This window comes from Macrotis lagotis, chromosome 6 (genome assembly GCF_037893015.1).
Source record: "Macrotis lagotis isolate mMagLag1 chromosome 6, bilby.v1.9.chrom.fasta, whole genome shotgun sequence".
NCBI classification, from domain to species: Eukaryota; Metazoa; Chordata; class Mammalia; order Peramelemorphia; family Peramelidae; genus Macrotis; species Macrotis lagotis.
The window spans coordinates 163,919,176-163,938,590 of record NC_133663.1 but is presented as its reverse complement, the minus strand read 5'-3'; the positions used below and the strand labels follow the sequence as shown (position 1 = coordinate 163,938,590).

Sequence of the window (19,415 nt, the reverse complement as noted above, 5' to 3'; positions counted from 1 at the left end):
GTGGTAAAGAGGCTAGAACACTAAGTCCAAGTCAAGAAGATCTGACTTCAAATCCAATCTAAACTGTGTGACCCTGGGAAAGTTACTGTTCCTTTGTCTACCTCAGTTTCCTCTCTAAAATGGAGAGGATAATAACTTTTCAAGGTTATTGTAAGAATCAAATGAGATAAGATTTGTATAGTTACACTATAAATATTGGCTGTTATTATTGTTTGCTATTTTTTTTTTGTCTTTTCCTCAAAGAAACTTAGAAAGGTAGGGTAGGGTAGTGTAAGTTGTTTATTCCCGTTTTGCAGATGAGGAAATTGAGCTTTAATAGGTTGTTAAGTGACTTGCCAGAAACTGGCAGAACTAGAACTGGAACTGAGTTTCTATTTCGTAACTGCTGCTTCTCCATAAAGCACTTTAGAGTTAAAAGGATTTCTATTTACCTAGATATTTGTGTGACTCCAAAGAAAGTCATTTAATGTGCCCATGTTTGAGTTTGCTCATCTATAAAATGGGGATGATATTTCTTCTTCGGAAGGGAAGTGCTGCTACTACTATTTTGGTCTGTTACATTACAGACTAACTGGGTGTTTGACTAGTTCACCTTGAGTATTACTTTTCTTATCTGTTAATCTTTTTTTCTTTCTAAAATTATCACAGTATCTGCCAGCAACCTTCGCTTCTGGAGAAAAAGCTGGTTTTAAGGTCATTTTTCAGTATAGGAAAATACCCTGAAGAGCATCAGTATTAAACCAGCAACAAGAGAGGGTCATTCCAGAAGTGGTGTGGAATAAATACTGAATAAATAAATTCATTGATTTGCCCAGGGTCGCATAGTTAAGAATGGATATGAAGTCAGGTCTTTGTGATTTCCTGCCCAATGTTCTATCCATTTTACCACCTAGCTGTTACTAGGAATATAGGGAGCAGATTTATGATTTCATTGCTATAGGGAATAAAGGGGATGTATTTTGGCATGCAAGGCTGACATCTTGATTTCACTGAGTTAAAATATATCAAACATTATCACAAATCTGAAAAGGAAGGCAAAAAAAATTCATTTTTTAAAGAAAGTACCATGTACTATTACTACTTTTAAGATTCTCTGCTAAGATCATCATCAGGTAATCCATTTCCTCATATTTAGAAGCAGATAAAACATTCCGACGGGAGCTATCCTACCTCCCCTACAGCCAGAGCACCTTCCAGAGGAGCAGTCAGGGAGGTGAGCCTGGGAGTGGCCTCTCCTCTAGCAGCCAAGACTGCAAATACATGCTACCATCCAGTGGTGTTGGGTTTTTCTTGATCAGCTTTGAAGGTGCCTTTCACTTTCCTCTCTTCTCTCTTTCTTGAGCTCTCCTGTGATTGGCAAGAGAGAATTCATCTCTAGAAAACTCTTTAATATCTTGATTTGATCCTGTTAATGATAAATTCTATTTTGTCACCAGACTAAGTAAGTTGCCCCTGACAAACTCATGTTTTGACTTTTCTGTTCAAAATTTTCATTCTTAACATCCGAATTTCCTGTGGCAGACATAAGAGAAAAAACTAGACAGCCTAATTAGTGACACCATCATACTAATCCATTAATGACAAGGACCTATTTCCCTTACATATGGTGGAACCTAATTGTGAAATATAAAGCAGTCTTTTTTATGTCATACAGATGTCATTCTATGGGTCGAGAGACTACTTGACTTAATAACTATTACTCAACTAACACTTTAAGTGGTTGCCCAACCATGACAGCATATTGTTCCATCATCATCATCAAGATTTGAAATAGTGAACTTTAAGGAAGTTGATCCCAGCTGCTTCTCCAAGTTCTAACTTCAATCTAGGGGTTTTGTTTTTGTCCCCCCCCCCCCCCCCCCCGGAATATGGGTGTATCAGAATTTCTAAAGGACTAGTGCTTTTCTTTATCCTATTTCCTTCTTGGGCAGGATAAAAGGACCTCATCTTGTTCTAGAGGCAATTAATCAGGAAACCAGCTAATCCAGTCTCCAAGTTTCTCCTTGTAGATGGCACTGTAGAAGAACTTTCATTTAATATCATCTCATTTTAAAGAGGGAGGGTGACATGTAAATTATGAATTGTTGGTCTACTTTCAGTCATGCTAAGGGAGGCAAATTACTTTTTTTCCCCATTATTGAGGTTTGTGTGATTCTTTTGGTTGCCTTTTTTCTCTTTTGGTGGTCTTGGTTTTACACACTTATCTTGGTGTCTAGGCAGTGATTATCCTGACAAATCTGTTCAGATTTAACATAATTTTATTGTGAATTCTATTTTCTGCAACTCAGAAATTATATATTTACCATTTGATAATAATCATGATATGGAGAAACTTTATATTATATGCTAATATTAAATAATATTTTAAAATACATGAACTTGTTAAAAGCACAACTAATTGGGAAATTTGAAGATTAAAGTTAAAATATTAAGGGAAGGAGGGGCTGTATAAAAGGGAGGGGCTGTATAAAAAAAAAGAATAACTCTCAGGGGAAGTAAACAGCATCATTGACTTCCATCATCTGAGTGTGTCCTTAAGACATGGCCTATTTCAAGACTTGGCCACATCCTTTTGAAAATGAAAACAGCCCCCTGTCCTCAGCAGGAAGGAACCTTGAGTTAATTGAGTTCACCTACTTTCAGGCAATTAGTTTTACAAATCTCTTTCTTTCAAATTTCCTAGGCATGTTTAGGCAAGGATGCACAGCCTTCAGGGTAATTACCCCCAATATAGATGAAGAGGCCTCAATGATGGAAGATGTCGGTATGCAGGATGTCCATTTTAATGAGGTGAGTATTCAGATTTTCCATCGGGTCACTCAGTTACTTGAACGTATCATGAGTGGCCTTTTCCTGCTATTTGCTTCTCAACAGACCCACCACCTTTTTTCATGCTTTGCTTTCCTCTGCAGCTGCAGCCACTCTCAAATCTTATTAAGATCATTCTGTCCCGTTGCTGGGAGATACAAAGGCTGTAATTCTTCCTTCCTAGGGAGCATCCTCTGAGTTGAGGGAGAGGGGGTCTGGGGAGCTGCACGTGTAAGCATTCCAAGAGAAGTAGACAATAACTGACTGTAAAGAACTTCCCAGTAATGCCCTCCATTGCTCTGGAAGTAGGAATTCAACCTCTTTAGCTTTAGAAAACATCATTCTTATTTAATCTTCTTTAAAATTCAGTCTTAGTCTAGACGTACTATATGGAACTCAAAACAGATCCTGCTTAGCCCCCACTTTTAGGGCAATGACCTAGAAATCTTTTCCCTTTTCTTATGTTTAAAAGATCTTTTTTTCTTTTCCTTTTTTTTTTAATTTATTTAAGGCAATGGGGTTAAGTGGCTTGCCCAAGGTCCTAGTCAGGCTATTATTAAGTGTTTGAGGCTGGATATGAACTCAGATTCTCCTTACTCCAGGGTCGGCGCTCTAACCACTGTGCCACTTAACTGCCCCTGTTTAATAGATCTTTAATAAGATGTTTTCATGTTTAGAACTGAAAAGGTTGTAGCATCCAAGCCAGCCCTCTAAATTTTTCTAGAAGCAGACCCAGAGAAATTAAGTAACTCAAGGTCACATGGCAAGGTGGAGATTTGAACCCAGATCCTCTAAGGGCAACTAGGTGGTAGATTGGATAGAATATTAAGCCTGGAGTCAGGAAGACTCTCTCTAGGTTCAAATCTAGCTTCAAACACTAGCTGTGTGACCCTGGGCAAGACATTTATAAATGAGTTGGAAAAGGAAATAGAGCATCTTTGCCAAAAAAAACCCCAAATGGTTATAATGAATCTGACATGACTGAACATTATCAGTCCCTGATTCTAAATACAAAATCTTTCTACTGTACCATATTGTTTCTTTAGAGGGCATACACTTTAACAAATTTAGTTAAATAATTTATATGAAGTATAATATTTTAATATAGTTATATTAAATACATAACTATAATAATTAAATATACAAATTAATATGAATATATTAAAATGTTAGACTAAATTAAAATGATCTAACTCAGGGGAGAAAGAAAATGAAAAACATCCAATGAGATGTTATATATTTCCAAGCCACAATAATCCCAATGACCTATGCCACAGAATAACCTTCTAAATGAACAAATAGGCCACAAAAAGTGGGGATTGTTTCAGCTAAAAAAAACTTTTTCAAAGACTGCTTGGAAAATTCTGTTTTCAAAAAATAATAAAAATATGATTCATGCGCATGGAAACTTGGGTCATAACTTCCTTATTGGAAAGTCCAGTCTAAAAAATAATCATTTTACTACACATGAAAATTATCACTAAGGTAGAACTAAGCCTACAGTTCCCTGAGGTCAATAAGTTGAATTTTTGCTGAACTCAGAAGTTGATTTTTTTTTTGGACTGGACTTCAAAAATGCTGAGCTGTAATACATCCTTCTGTGCTGTAGTAAATAACAATTTTGGAATTGTAACCTAGATGGATATCTGACTCCATTCCAGTTTTCTTTCCATTACACCACACTGACTCTGTGATCTAAAGATCTGGTTTTGAGTCCTAGGTATGAGACTTGTTAGCTCTGTGACTTTGAATAGGTCTCTCATATCTCTCTGAGCCTTCTCTCCTCATCTATGAAATGCAGATAATAGTGACCTCACTGCCTTATGGGGTTGTTTTAAAGAAAGCACTTAGTAAAACTTAAAATATAACAAAAAAGAAATATCCAAAACTGTAGTGCCAACTATTGACTGGATGAACATATCAAGCCCACCGCCCACTTTGAGCCTGAGGATTACCAAGGCTAGAGGTAAACCAATCAATGTAGATGTATCTTAAACCTTTTAAGTCATCTTAGCTGTATCTGCAACTTCATGATCTCATTTTGGGGATTTTCTTGGCAAGTATACTCATTTTACAGAGGAGGAAACTAAGGCAACCAGAATTGCCCAGGGTCACCCAGCTGGAGTCTGAGTCAGATTTGAACTTAGGCTCCAGGCTTAATACTCTATTCTCTTAACCACCCAGTTGCCCATTTTCAACTTGGTGAATCAGCAAGAAAACAACAAATGGAGCCAGTAAGTGAAACTCCAATTATGTTCATGTGGTTGACATAGTAAAATGAAATTATTTCAGCAGCCTTGTAAAGTAAGAAGAAAAATCAAGAGATCATTATGAAGTTCTTGAGAAGAGAAATGATTTTTTTTGCCTGTCTTTCTATCCATGGTATTTACCTAATATAGAGTAGGTACTTTAATAAATCCTCATTGATTGATTGAGATCAATTTGAAATAACAAAGTGAATGAAAATTTTGAGCTACTAGAAATAACAGGACCAAAAGGATATTTTTATTCATTAATCATTCAGAAGATGAATTTGTGTACTTTTATTTTAAAGGATAAAATTAGTTAATCTTTAACAAAGTCCAGAGTGCATGGAAATCTCAAGGGATTAGACACGATATACAATGGAATTATAAAGTACTTAGTAAAAGATAAAAGTATAGAAAGTAAAACTTCAAGGAGAAGAACTTTGGAGACTTCAGCATATGTATAGAAAGAGGGAGAGAAAATCAGATGCCTCACGTTTTATACAGTACTTTTATCTGACTATCAGGATTTTGCAGCAAACAGTGATTTTCATTATGAAAGGTGATTATCTTTGCCAGATGTTTCTTGATTATAGAAAAGCTGAAATGAAAAGATGCACATGGTTTGCTGGAAATAATTGCTCATATAATTTATACTGCCAGATACAATTAAGTACATAAATTAGTCCCCTCAAGAGGTTCCAAAAGAACTATCTAGAAAATAGATACATCTCTGATAGTTAGCCTCAACTAAATTTATAGAGATAGTGAATTTCTTCACTCATGATTGGACTTAAAGGATGTGATTCTTCTCTTCTCTTGGATTAGCAAAATGGTTGCCCCCTTTCATTGATTTGGAAAGGAACTAATGACTTCTTCCCTCAGATAAGCATAGAAAAATCATTAAGCCATGACTATTCTTAGGGAGCCAAGGTGATACAATAGTTATCGGGGCTTGGAATCAGGATACACGAGTTCAAATCTGATTTTAGATATTTACTTTGTATGATTTTGGGCAAATCACTTAACTTATGTTTTCCTTAATTGCCTCAACTGTAAAATGGGCAAAATAATAGCACCTACCTTTCAGGGTTGTTTTGAGGACAGTTTAGTTATTATATAAATGCTAGCTTTTATTAGTATTGTTATTGTTACTATTCCTTTAGTTCCCCAAAGGCTGCCATTTATGGATGAGATAGTCATTATCATGGAGTGCTTAACTGGTTTTTTAATAATTTCTAAAATTCTTGGCCCCACTCCCCAAAAATCATTTCCTGTCAATTTTAAATTGTCTTTCATCCCTAGGTTTTCCCTTCTCAAGTTGTTCATGAGTTTGGTCATCCTTAAGTGTTTGCAAATTGTACCTTTTGGTCTGCCTTATACATACATAGCAAGTTCTCTGCATGAACTTCTAACTCCATCTTCAGTAACCTACTTCTAGCAGAGTAGCCTCCTGGCAAGTGGGGATAAGTTGTTGTCATGTTACGAAATAATTATAAAGCTATCCGATTTGGTTCAACTTCTTAAGGCTGTCAGGAACTACATGGACAGAGACAAAAAAAGATTTCTGCCCTCAAGGAACTTATAAAATAAATTAATCATGAATTGTCCCTGGCCTCTAGAAATTTACATTTGGTAATAAGAAAAAAAAAAGACAAGAAAGAATTAGAGGTAGAAAGAGATTAGAGATCAGCTAATCCTATTCTCCTCCTTTTACAGATGAGCAATCTGAGGCTTGATAGGAAGAGAAATGACTTAGCTGAGGTCACTTGTATAGTAAAATTCATAGCTGGGATTTGAGGCCATGTTCTCTGATCCCAAATCCAGGGCTTTCTACACAATCTCACTTCATAATTCTGCACGATATATGCATATATATTTGTAGTCATATGTGTTTATGTAAATTACATTTATGCACTCGTGTGTGTGTGTGTGTGTGTACATATATATAAATTTTTTTAATCTTGACCTGTGGTTGCATTGTAAGGGAAGGTGTGCCTATTTGTAAACTGATGCATATCAACAACTCTCTGTAATTAGTGGTCTTCAAGAGTTGCCTGGTAATTTGAGAGGTTAAATTTCTTACAGGTGGTCACCCAGCTGGTCTATATCCAATGCCTCCTTGAGGATCTAAACTGAGCCTTGAAGGGGACTGATTATGGTGACCCTTATACAAGTAGCATTTTTATAATTCTTTTGTGTGTGTGTGTGTGTGTGTGTGTGTGTGTGTGTGTGTGTGTGTGTGTGTGTGTTTTGTTTTTTTTAGGTTTTTGCAAGGCAAATGGGGTTAAGTGGCTTGCCCAAGGCCACACAGCTAGGTAATTATTAAGTGTCTGAGACCGGATTTGAACCCAGGTACTCCTGACTCCAAGGCCGGTGCTTTATCCACTACGCCACCTAGCCACCCCCATTTATATAATTCTTTAGATTTGCAAAGTGTCTGTCTTATTCTAGCTTCACTGTAACCCTATGAAATAGGTTAAAGTAGGTATTATTCTCCCTATTTTCTAGATGAAGACAGAATCTCAGGGAGGTTAAATGTCTTGTCTGAGTTTACTCAGCTAGTATGTGCTGGAGACAGATTTTGAACAAGGAATAGTGGGCAGGGCAGCAGACTTGGTTCAGATTCTACTTTGGACACTTGCTATCTCTCTGACCCTTGAAAAGTCATTTCAGTTCTTTCTGAGGAATTGGGAGACCAGTTTGTACAGATTCCTTGAAGTTGGAATCATGTCTCATTTCTTTGCACCCCCTTCCCTAGCACAGGGCCCTCTACCCAGGGTAGACATCCAGTAATGACATTTTTATTGAATCATTGATCAAATCCAGACCTGCTTTAAACACATCTGAAAGACTTTCATTCTGGGCTATAGTAATTGAATAAACATAGAAGTCACTTTTAGATTTCCATATACTATTGGCTTTGAGCCTTTGAGATGATGTGTGATATTAGCAACTTGGACAGTCACATACTCGGGCCAGTGAATTACTATTTATATTTGAAGCCTTTAATGTGTTATATTCTACTTACCTCAGAGAGTAATTCCAAGAATTACCAAGGAATTACCAAGGAATGGGTCAGCTACTCATTAAAGCATTAGCAAATAATATTGTTGACATTTTTTTTATTATTTTAAGGCAATGGGATTAAGTGGCTTGCCCAAGGTCACACAGCTAGGCAATTATTAAGTGTATGAGGCTGGATTTGAACTCAGGTCTACCTGACTCCAGGACCTGTGCTTTATCTACTGTGCCACCTAGCTGCTCTCTATTGTTGATGTTTTTTAATAGCACTTTAAGATTTACAAAGCATTTTATATGTATTATCTAATTTAAGTTTCAGACCATTCTTATTTTACAGGTGAGATTAAAAGTAGTCAAGTGACTTGCCCATGGTCGTTTGGTATTATCTAAATCAGAATTCAAGCCCAAGTTTTTCTGATTCCAAAGTCAATGCTCTTCTCACTATACTCTCTTTATTGGCTCTCAAGACTAATAGCCCACTATGCTACGTTGCTAAAAATATATAGAAAAATATATAAATATATAGAAAGAGATGCTCCATATTAACAGTGGTAGATTACTTATTTCATCCTTGTGCTTTACTTTGAACTTCATTCAACATCTTCATGGTCAGGTAGCAGTAAGACTCACTTATAAATATTTCATTAAACAGAACCTTCAAGAAAATATGATGAACATGAGTATGCACACTAATACATCTTTTTTAAGGAAGTCTCTTGGTTACACAGTTTTTGGTTGCTATGTATATGTGGCTTCTTTGCCTTTATTAGTTAATGGGTATAATAATAAAAACCATTAGACATCTGGTTCTCCTTTTATAAGCATTGATCCCAGAGTTCAGTCATGCAAATAGAAATTTTATGATTTGTGTGCCTAATAGATGTCACAAAAATAGAGATTGTCTTGCCCTGGCATCATTTTTTTTATAAAGTCAGTTTTTTAAAAGAAAAAATTAAAAATTTGCAACATACTTTATTTCTTGCCACATGAAAAATGAATACTTCAAATCATTAGATAAGAATATTTAAATCTGAAAACAAATATGTGAAAGGTAACAATTCTGTTTAAAATCTCAAGATGAAAGACAAACACTCTGTCCTAGTATAGTCTGGAAACCCAGCACTCTAATGTCATTGTTTTAAATAGATCTAGTAGCTGCTAATTTCTACTCTGCATTATAATGGAGAAAGACAGTTTGAAGCACAGATGAAAACAGTTGTTTGAAAAAATCTAAAGTTTTTAATGGACTATAAACTGAATACGAGCCAGTCAGCCAATAAGCATTTATTTTTTTTCAATAAACATTTATTAAGTCCAAAGAAAGACAGGCAGCACCCAGTCCAATGAAGAATACAAGACAGTAATTATGTATGAACCAGATTTATGTGAAATATATATATGTGTATTTGTGTGTATGTGTGTGTGTTTATGAATTGTGGGAGACTGAGAAAGACTTTTGTAGTAGGTGGGATCTGAGGGAAGCCAGGAAAGCCTGGAGGTGGAGATGAAGAAGAAGAGAGTTTCAAGCATGGCAACAGCTAGTGAAAATGTCCAGAGTTGAGAGATGGAGTATCTTGTGTGAGGAACTGCAAAGAAGCCAGTGTCATTGGATTTCAGAATATGGGGATGAGAGTTGTCAGCTGGCCAAAAAAGATGGAATGAGGAAGCTAAAAAAACTAATTGGATCTTGAGTTCCATCAAGAGAAGTGTTCAGTTGTGTCCAACTCTCATAACTCTACTTGGGGTTTACTTGGCAAAGATACTGGAATGGTTGCCATTTTCTTCTTCAGCTCATTTTACAGATGAGGAAACTGAGGCCATTAGGGTTAAGTGACTTGCCCAGGGTCTTATATCTAGTAAGCATCTGATCCTAGATTTGAATTCAGGTCATTCTTAATTAAAGCATGAGAAGTTAGATGACTTGCCCAGGGTCACACAGTATGTAAAGGAGACAGGCCTTAAACTCAAGACTTCATGACTCCAATACCTGCCCCTTAGGTTCTTATGTTGCCTTTTTACCTGTGGACTTCTGCTTACTCTTAAACCCCTTACTTATTACTGATGGGTCATTCTCATTGTTTTCTCCCCTTGCTGCCTCCTTATAAAGTTATCCTTTACATCTGTTGAGACTGTTTATATTAACTCTCCATATTATTACCTTCCCCTTTGATCTTCATAATAAATGAGTTTTCTATTTTTTTTTGAAGGTAGTGAATATCCTACCAGACTGATTCATTGTAGATGGAATAGGAGAAAGGAAACATCTTTCAATAGCTAAAATGTTGAAAGGTTAGACAAAGCATCAGATATAAGCAAACAAGTATAGTCTCTGCCCTCAGAGAGCTTCCATTCTAATGGGGGGGGGGGGGATAATCTTTTAAGGGAAGCTAGAAGGGAAAGGATAACATTTTTATGTAGCTGAAATGTCATAGAGACCTGGAGTTCAGCCAGGATGAAGGTTCATTTGTCAGAGACAAGGGACCCAGGAGCAGAATCCAAGGCTACCGGTAAGGAAGGAGGGAGAGGTTACTATCCAAGCAGTCCAGGAAGTGGTAGCGGATACCTGGGCCCCAGCAAAGAGTGATTTTAGTAGTCTGTGAAAAATATAAATGACAGTTTTGTTGCCTTCACTAAATACTCATGGTCATCACCCATAGTCAGTTCTGAGCTTTGTTCATTCACTTCTTATTTGCAAAATTTGAAAATGTACCCTGAAAGAAGTTGATGAGCTAACTTTTAACCAACAAGGAAATCTCAATGTATTTTACACTTCTCTGTAAATTATTTCACCAATAATTGCCTTATATTTCAATTGTGTTTTCTTTTGCAATTAGGACGTGTTGATGGAATTGCTTGAACAGTGTGCAGATGGGCTCTGGAAGGCCGAACGCTATGAGCTCATTGCTGACATCTATAAACTCATAATTCCCATTTATGAGAAACGTAGAGATTTTGAGGTATCTTATTCTGGGTTTTCTTCTTTTCATGACATTTGTCAAACTTCCTTTTCTCTTCTACATAATTCTGAAGTTTTCTCAGTAATAAGGTAACTTTAAGATTTTCCTCTCTTTTTCTAAAAAAGTCAAAAAAATGGAAATGACATTGTTGCTCTGTCTAAAGTTTTGAATATATATGATTCTTAAACAGATGAAATAAATTTGTCTACTGAAATTGGGGATCATATAATGAACCCACAATTATCCACACCACTGGAGGAGACCAGCGGGCATAGAAAATCCAAAATGGCAGCTGATTTAAATACAAATTTATTTTATTTTCGAAAGTGGTTTTGTACTTATATTTGAATATGGATGTTTTAGATTTTTGAAAATTCATAACAAAATAATGAAATTACACTTTCAAGATCTGGAGGGTTCTGGAAGAGTTAGAGCAGGGGGTTGGCAGTACCCCCCCCGTTATAGTACATGAGAAAAAGAAGACAACCAGAAAATTGTTTTCAGTGGAAATTGAATTGCTATTCTACCTCCTCCTCTATGATTTACAAAAATTAAAACTTCTGCCTTCACTGCTGGCAGTAGTAGGCATATAAATAAAAATATACTGCATTTGTTAGGGAAGTGGCATCCAGTAACCATTCTGAATGTCCTTCTTATGTCAATGGAGCTCTCACCATTCTAAGTCAACTCTCCTGGCTCCCAATTCCATGCTTAACATGGTTTTATTTCAAACATGAGCATATCCTAAATGGACTGGATGTCTTCTACCTTCCATGGAGGAGAAAATTAAATATCTCACCTTCCAAAGGTTTTTGCAGGCTAAAGAAAGAGTGCCGGGTCAACTCCTAGGATGGAGAGAGTGCTTGGTCAACAAGTCAGGAAGAATTCCTGTGTATAGACAACATAAAACTATATTATCTAGTCCAATTTATTATTTTGAGAAAATAAAAGCTTTGGGGGGAGGATCCCTTAGTTCATTTTAAAAAACTGAAATGATTCATTTATTCTTAGGCCATCTTGTCACTTTGGTTTATTTGTTTGGGGTTTTTTTGAAAGAAATAATTGAAACTTTTTTTTAAGAGAAGAGGGCTAAAAGGGGAGCTTTTTATTTTTATATTTAACAATGGGAATTATAATCCACTGTTTACAAGTTTAAAGGAAACTGTTTTCCCATATTTCTAGAGACTGTCTCATCTATATGACACTCTCCATCGAGCATATAGCAAAGTCACAGAAGTTATGCATACAGGCAAGAGACTTCTGGGGACTTACTTCAGAGTGGCATTCTTTGGACAGGTGAGCAATACCTCTCCTTTCCAACAATGGTATCAAGTGCTATAAAAATGTTTACACAATTGTTTTGCACCTTATTCAGTTTCATGCATTATAAATTCTATATATGAAGCAGTCTTCTTTGATCTGTTATATTTAACATGTCTAGTATAATTCTGATCTTCCTCAGTAAACTTTCTGCTTTTCTCTTCCTATCTTTTCTTTTATTACTTTCTTAAGGCAGCGGTAAGTTCTTCCTACATAAGACATTCCTAAGAATGTTTATTGAGCGGCATCTTTGGTGCTTCTGTGTGGTTTGCCAGTTGCCTTTTCAAACCTGTATGTATATCTTACTTAGTCATCATCGCTCCAAACAATAACATTCAATTCCATTTACAGAAATTAAATCACCTGTCTTCTATACATCTGTATTGCATGTTTTAAACCAAAAATTAAGAATTTCTGGTTGCCCTTGTGTACCTGGCATCTTCACCTTTGTGTAATATAATATCTCCACAGTAGATTGACCATTATAGTATTTCAGAGAACCCACGAGGAAGGGTTCTTTCTCATTTAATTTGAGTTTTTAACTTACAATTATCTAACATTATTTCATTATAAAAACTGTCATCCATTTATTTAGGAAGTGTGCATTCCTTTGAGCAGTATATAACCTTCAATTTATTCTGTTGTCTTTTACAACTTTATAGCAATACCAGTTTACAGACACTGAGACAGATGTGGAGGTAATTACAGTAAATGCTTATGAAGCAAGCAATGTAGTCAAATGACTGCATTTCAACCCCTAGTTTGATGTGGATATTTTTGTTCAGTCTAGCCTGCCTTGTTATGTTTTGTTTTGGATGTGTTCTGTGTTTTTTTATATTGGTTTGTCTTTTTTATTTTAAGACAGGGATTTTTTTTTAACTCATTATTTCAGTATTAACTGATATTTGGATTTAAATGTTCATCCTGTTTCACTTCTCATACCATATTGATGAATTCTGCTGAGTTTGAATCTAATTACCTGGAGATAACATGACTATATCTTGATATAACATGACTATATCTTGATATAACATGGCTATATCTTGCTATTGCACTGACTTAAGTAGTTTTGAAATTAATTATATGTAATAGAATTTACATAAATGTTTTCTTTATATTATATTTGCCCTTCTCAAGATCTCAGGTTTTTTAAAATTATGCTATAAAATCTATAGAATAGATTGGAACATTTTTGCAAGTTATGGGAAACTGCCTTAATAGCAGACAATGACAACTTTTGAATGAAGGTCATACCTTGGGAAGGTGAAACAGGGATGAACTTAGTTACTCCAGCTGAATGAGAAAACAGAGTCTCTTAAAACTTTAATGACACTCAAACACATGATGATAGCATTCTCAAATATGTTTGCAATTTTGTGTTCTTTCTTTATCTTTGCACTTCCTCTATCCACATATTTACATTTTGTCTTCCCTTCAGGAAGCATATCTGTGTAAGGTTTTATTTTTTTTTTTGTTAATTTTTGTTTTGGATCCTAACAACAAATGTTGAAAGTGCTGTTTGTAAAAAATAAAAAAATTAAAAAGCCATTGGGTTATTATAGACCAGCAGTACTAATATTACTTTTTCCCCACAGGGGTTCTTTGAAGATGAAGATGGGAAAGAGTACATTTACAAAGAACCTAAACTGACACCTTTGTCAGAAATTTCTCAGAGACTCCTAAAACTTTACTCAGACAAATTTGGTTCTGAAAATGTCAAAATGATCCAAGATTCTGGCAAGGTATGAGTACATGTGAACAATTTTGATAATATTGTTGATTTTGTTTCATTTTTGCTTAAAATCAAACTGATATCTTGTTAGAAAGAGTTCAGTCTATCTAGCCTATAGTTTTAGAAAATGCTAAATTTCTGTCTGGATTTTTAATTTCTATTTCTGAAAACTAGCTTCTCTTATTCTCTTCTCAAGATACATGCTTACTATGAACAATTATTCCCAAAACCATATATCCAACTAGATGTACTTGTATTGCCTAACATTCACCTGAGAAAAAGACAAAACTCCTCCTATTCTTTTCACACTAAAATCTTGGTTTTCAATTTGACAAATATATTATTAAGTATTTTCTATGTACTAGGCATTCCCACTGCCATCAATGGAACATCTTGCTTGATACAAATAAGTTTGGAGTCATGTTTGGATGTCTTCTTAATCTTTTAACCTCTCCATCCCTGCAAGTCCATTCCCAGCTTATTAAAGATAATGACAAAAAAAGTGATAATGCCATAGATCTTAGGACTAATATTTCCTGACACCAAAACTATCATATTGGCCTCAATTAATGGATTGCCCAGGCCATTGAAATCTTATTTTCAATTTTCTCCTACATTTTTGCTTCTTTTTCAGTCTATATACAATGTCCCTTAAAGCAATGGGTACAAACCCTTCTTTTCACCCAAGCACTTCTTTTTCAGTCTTTCTAGTATCATATCCTACCAAAATAGACCACTCAGTGCATTGATTTAAAGAATAAATAGGAACTGGAAAAGTAATGGGATGATTGATGTGTCAAAAGTAGCCAAAGAAATGCTTTTCATATTCTGAGGAAGGAAATTACATAATGAACAGAATTCTCATAATTTTTCTCTTACAACAAAAAAATTATGCTGCACACTCAGCAGACATTTGATGCATGTCCTTTAGCAACCTTTGAGACAAGTTATTACCATCACTAAGCCTTGGGTGTATTCACAGAGTTAGGAGGCAGAGGAGACTGAAAAGGACGTTGGGCAGGTAAGAGGACCAAGGCAGAGTTGTATTTAAAAAATTCATTCACCTGAAAATGGTCAGCAATGTCACCTGTTACAGAAGAGCCAAAAAAAGAAGAGGACTGGGGAAAGAAAGACTAGGTCCAGCAGTTAAGTTAACTTTTGTAGAGCACCATTTCTACATGGAGCAGTTGAGTTGGAAGTCAGATTGCAAGTGGTTGAGAATAAGAAGAGGAAAAAAGAATAGACAGCTTTTTTTTTTAATGAGTTTAAGAGTGAGAAGTTGGAGAATTATAGGTTAATTACTTGAGAAAATGATAGGATTCAGTGAGGATTTTTTAAGAAAGGGGGAGACACACTCAATTGGGATCAATGTATAACATGGAAACAATGTAAAGACTGACAAATTGCCTTCTGTGGCGGTGGGAGGAGGGAAGTAGGATTAGGGGAAAAATTGTAAAACTCAAAATAAATAAAATCTTTAATGGAAAAAAAAAAGAAAGGGGGAGACCAGGCAGCTAGGTAGCACAGTGGATAGAGCACTAGCCCTAGAGTCAGGAAGACTTGAGTTCAAATCCGACCTCAGACACTTAATTACCTAGCTTTGTGGCCTTGGGCAAGCCACTTAACCCCATTTGCCTTGCAAAAACTAAAAACAAAAAAACAAAAAAATCTCTTCTTTGTATCTGTAAATAGTAGAATTATTTATTCGGACTTACTTGAGTCCATTAAACTTGTGCCTTTCTCAATCACTTTTCTATTTTGTTCTTACATATTACAATTACTAACATTTTTCTGCCTGTCTCCTCAATCTCCCATCTCGCTTTTCACCTGCTACCCTCTCTTTTCTCTTGGCTTGCAAGGTAAAAATGTCTTAAATACAATGAAAACATCAAAAAAGAATTTAAAAAAATTCATAGAGTTGTCATTTTTTTCCCTAATACAATTACTTAGTTGTATTTTCTTATCAGCTTTTAGGTTAAGATTTATATATATATATATATATATATATATATATATATATACACACACACACACACACATACATGCTACACACACATATGTCTTTTAAATCTTTCAGTTTTTAAATATATCTTTCATAGAGCTATGCTTGTTTCTGAAGTTTAATTACTAAATTACAAGATATTGAGAAAGAGGACTGTTGCTACTCAGCATTTCCTTTTTTTAATAATTGGATGACTATAGTGGAGAAGCTTTGAATTTTATGCTTGAAGGTAAAACAATGTTACTAAGCTAAATATTTACTTTCCAAAACAAATCTATAAAGATCATTGCAGGAGAAAAGTAATTAATTATTCTACCATCTCTGTTTTCCATCTTCCTTTTTTTCATTTTAAGGTCAACCCTAAGGATTTGGATTCAAAATATGCCTATATTCAAGTGACTCATGTAATCCCATTCTTTGATGAAAAGGAATTGCAAGAAAGAAAGACTGACTTTGAAAGAACTCATAACATCCGCCGTTTCATGTTTGAAATGCCCTTTACTCAGAGTGGTAAGCGACAGGGTGGAGTTGAAGAACAATGCAAGCGACGTACGATATTGACAGGTATGGATTTTCCATTATTTCCTGGGAAACATTTAGGTTAATTTGAAAGGGAGTAGAGACAATATTATCCTTTTTCCTTAGTTTTTTGTTGGAACTAGATATTGATTATCTTTCACTTAGAAAAGGAACTTTCTGAAACAACTAATTAAATGACTTGTACATATAGTAGATGACTTTGAAGCTAAAGCCTTAGATTGCCAAACTGGTGAGTTCCATAAAACCACACTGCCCAGCCAATATAGAAGCTCCCTTCATCTATCTGAAAGTATATGCACTCCACTGAATTTGTCAAATGTATCCAAAATCAATTTACCTCTATTTGGAACCTTCAATTAAGATCCAAAATTAGGATAGATAGTGAATAGAGTGCTAGGTCTGGGGTTAAGAAGACCTGAATTCCAATCTGGATTCAAATACTTACTATCTGTGTGATCCTGCATGAAAGTCACTTAACTCTCTTTGCCTCAGTTTCCTCATCTATAAAATGAATTGGATAAGGAAATGGCAGATCCATTGCCAAGAAAACCCCAGATGGGGTCATGGAGAATCCAACACAGCTGAACTACAATAACAGGTGTACAAGTGATAACACTAAACATAATTTCATATATGCCCAAAATCCTTTGACTAATTATAAAATAATTGGGTAGGCATTGAATGGTCTAATCTTTAAGATATAATGAAGAGAGAGAAACTAAGGTGTTGTATCACTGTGCTTTGTAATAGTATAGCAAGTCCCATAGTTTAATCTATATTTGTTCAGATATATATGCTTGAGAGAGAGAAATATGGGTTTTTTAGAATGAATGAATGAACTTTTCACCAAAGTATAATTCTTTCCTCTACGTGAAGCATTATTCTCTCTTTACATTGAGAATTTTAATTTCAATTTTGTAAAAACCTTTCAGTTTTTCATCTTAAATTGTAGGCTTTATTGTTCTCTAGTCAAGTTCTATTTATCATCCCTGCTCCACTAAGGGACTTATTGAGTAGAATATCAAATGAAAGAAACTTGTTCACTTCTCTCCTAGTTTGTTGTGGTTTGCCCATTTGACAAAATGAACCAAATATCAAACAAGAAAGTACATGAATTTCACAGTAACAGTTGGCTAAATAACATTATGAAATTCATAGATTTGTGAATAGCTTTGTGAGCCAACCTCTGACAAAGATCTGTCTGCAAGCAATGGTGAGAGAAAAAAGACAAAGAACTCTGAGAAGGGACATAGAGGTATAACTCAAAACTGGCAACAAAATGTATTTACCTTTCATCCTCAATGGAAAGATGCTTAAAGGGATGAAAATCATTAATCAATTTTGCTTTGTGTCCCTGTTGAATAATTATAACCTCAGTGATATCTAGAATTTATAGAATCCTTGTCTCCGTTTGATTTTTAATCCAACTGATCTTCAGAACTAATGATGAGGAAAATCAATGAACTGATAAATGAATGAAAAAAAATTATGGGTCTACTATGTGTCTGACACTGTGCCAGAGCTAGTAATTCAACCAACACAAATAATACAAATAAAGTAAATGGTCTTTGTCCTTGAGCTTACATTGTAATAGGAGAAAATGCTATATATGGGGCTTTAGTAGTCAGGGAAGGGAATTTTTGTTTGTTTGTGGAATCACATAAATGGCAAGTAAAATTAGTATGTAGTAGATGATTGTATCCTTTCTGGAAGCTATTATAATTTTGATTTGATTACTCTAGCTCTTTTGGAAGGGATAAGATATAAATGGTGGCAAGGAAGCTAGGAGCAGCTGAGTGGTGCTACAGATAAAGCATCAGGTCTGGAGTAAGGAAGATCTGAATTCAAATCCAACTTCAGATACTTCCTAGCTGTGACTCTGGTCATGTCACTTTAATAGCGATTTGCCTCAGTTTCCTCAACTGTAAAATGAAGATAATAATTGTACATCTGTTTTTGTGAAAATCCAATGGGATAATAATTGTTAAGTACTCAACCTTGCCCAGAATTGATAGTTTAAAATGATTGTTTTAATTATATGAAGCATAATCTGGGCCCTAGTGGGGGGGGGGGGGATGGATTTAGGTGAATTTACACTCTCACTTCCTATTCAAGACAGTTTAGACCTCAAGCAAAGTTCCAAAGTTGAATGTAGTGATTCATATGGTCTCTAGAGTTCTGGTCCAGAAGTTCTTGGTAGAGAGAAGGGGACCACAAGGAAAACAATTGGCAAGATGTTTCAGGTCTGCATCTGGCAAGGGAGGGAGGTGTTGTCTCTCAAGGTCAAGTGCTATTCCAGGTGGGGAAGTTTTGTTCTTGCTCTAAGTAGATTTAGAACTAAAGTTGGGTAAAAAGGGGATCTATTGACATCAGGACAGAATTTCAGGGAATAGGCTAGAGTCAGAAATGTAACATAACCCATCCAACCTCACTCTCTCTCTCTGTTCAGAATATAGCCAGAAGAGCACTTAACTTGAAGTTGGGACCTGGATTCAGATTTTTGCCTCAGATCCTTATTAGTGGTATAATTTTCCTGATCTTTAGCTTCCTCATTTGTAAAATGAGAATGATAATGTACTACCTACCTCATAAGGTTTTTCTAGGGAAAGCATTTTGTAAACTTTATAAAGTGCCATAGAAATGCCAGTTATTAGCAGCATTTTTTCTTTAATTTATTAAGCACCTTTTGTGTGTAGGAGCACTCTGCTACACACTGGGAAAGATTCCAATTTTAGGTTGGACACAGTGCTTGCCTTCATGAGGCTTTCAGACTTGTAGAGAGTATA

General features: G+C 35.4%; 1 protein-coding gene across 17 annotated transcripts in view; it reads left to right on the top strand.

Moving 5' to 3' along the window:
* DOCK9 (dedicator of cytokinesis 9) overlaps positions 1-19,415 on the top strand; it is a 390,530-nt gene that overhangs the window by 356,200 nt on the left and 14,915 nt on the right. For 9 of the 17 annotated variants that reach the window (XM_074191938.1, XM_074191940.1, XM_074191945.1 and 6 more), the window contains 6 exons: positions 1,136-1,213; positions 2,684-2,790; positions 10,913-11,035; positions 12,218-12,331; positions 13,951-14,097; positions 16,443-16,653. In XM_074191938.1, coding sequence (XP_074048039.1) covers positions 1,136-1,213; positions 2,684-2,790; positions 10,913-11,035; positions 12,218-12,331; positions 13,951-14,097; positions 16,443-16,653 — 780 coding nt within the window. The remainder of the gene's footprint in view (positions 1-1,135; positions 1,214-2,683; positions 2,791-10,912; positions 11,036-12,217; positions 12,332-13,950; positions 14,098-16,442; positions 16,654-19,415) is intronic. The other 8 variants (XM_074191947.1, XM_074191943.1, XM_074191951.1 and 5 more) reach the window with 1 other exon arrangement.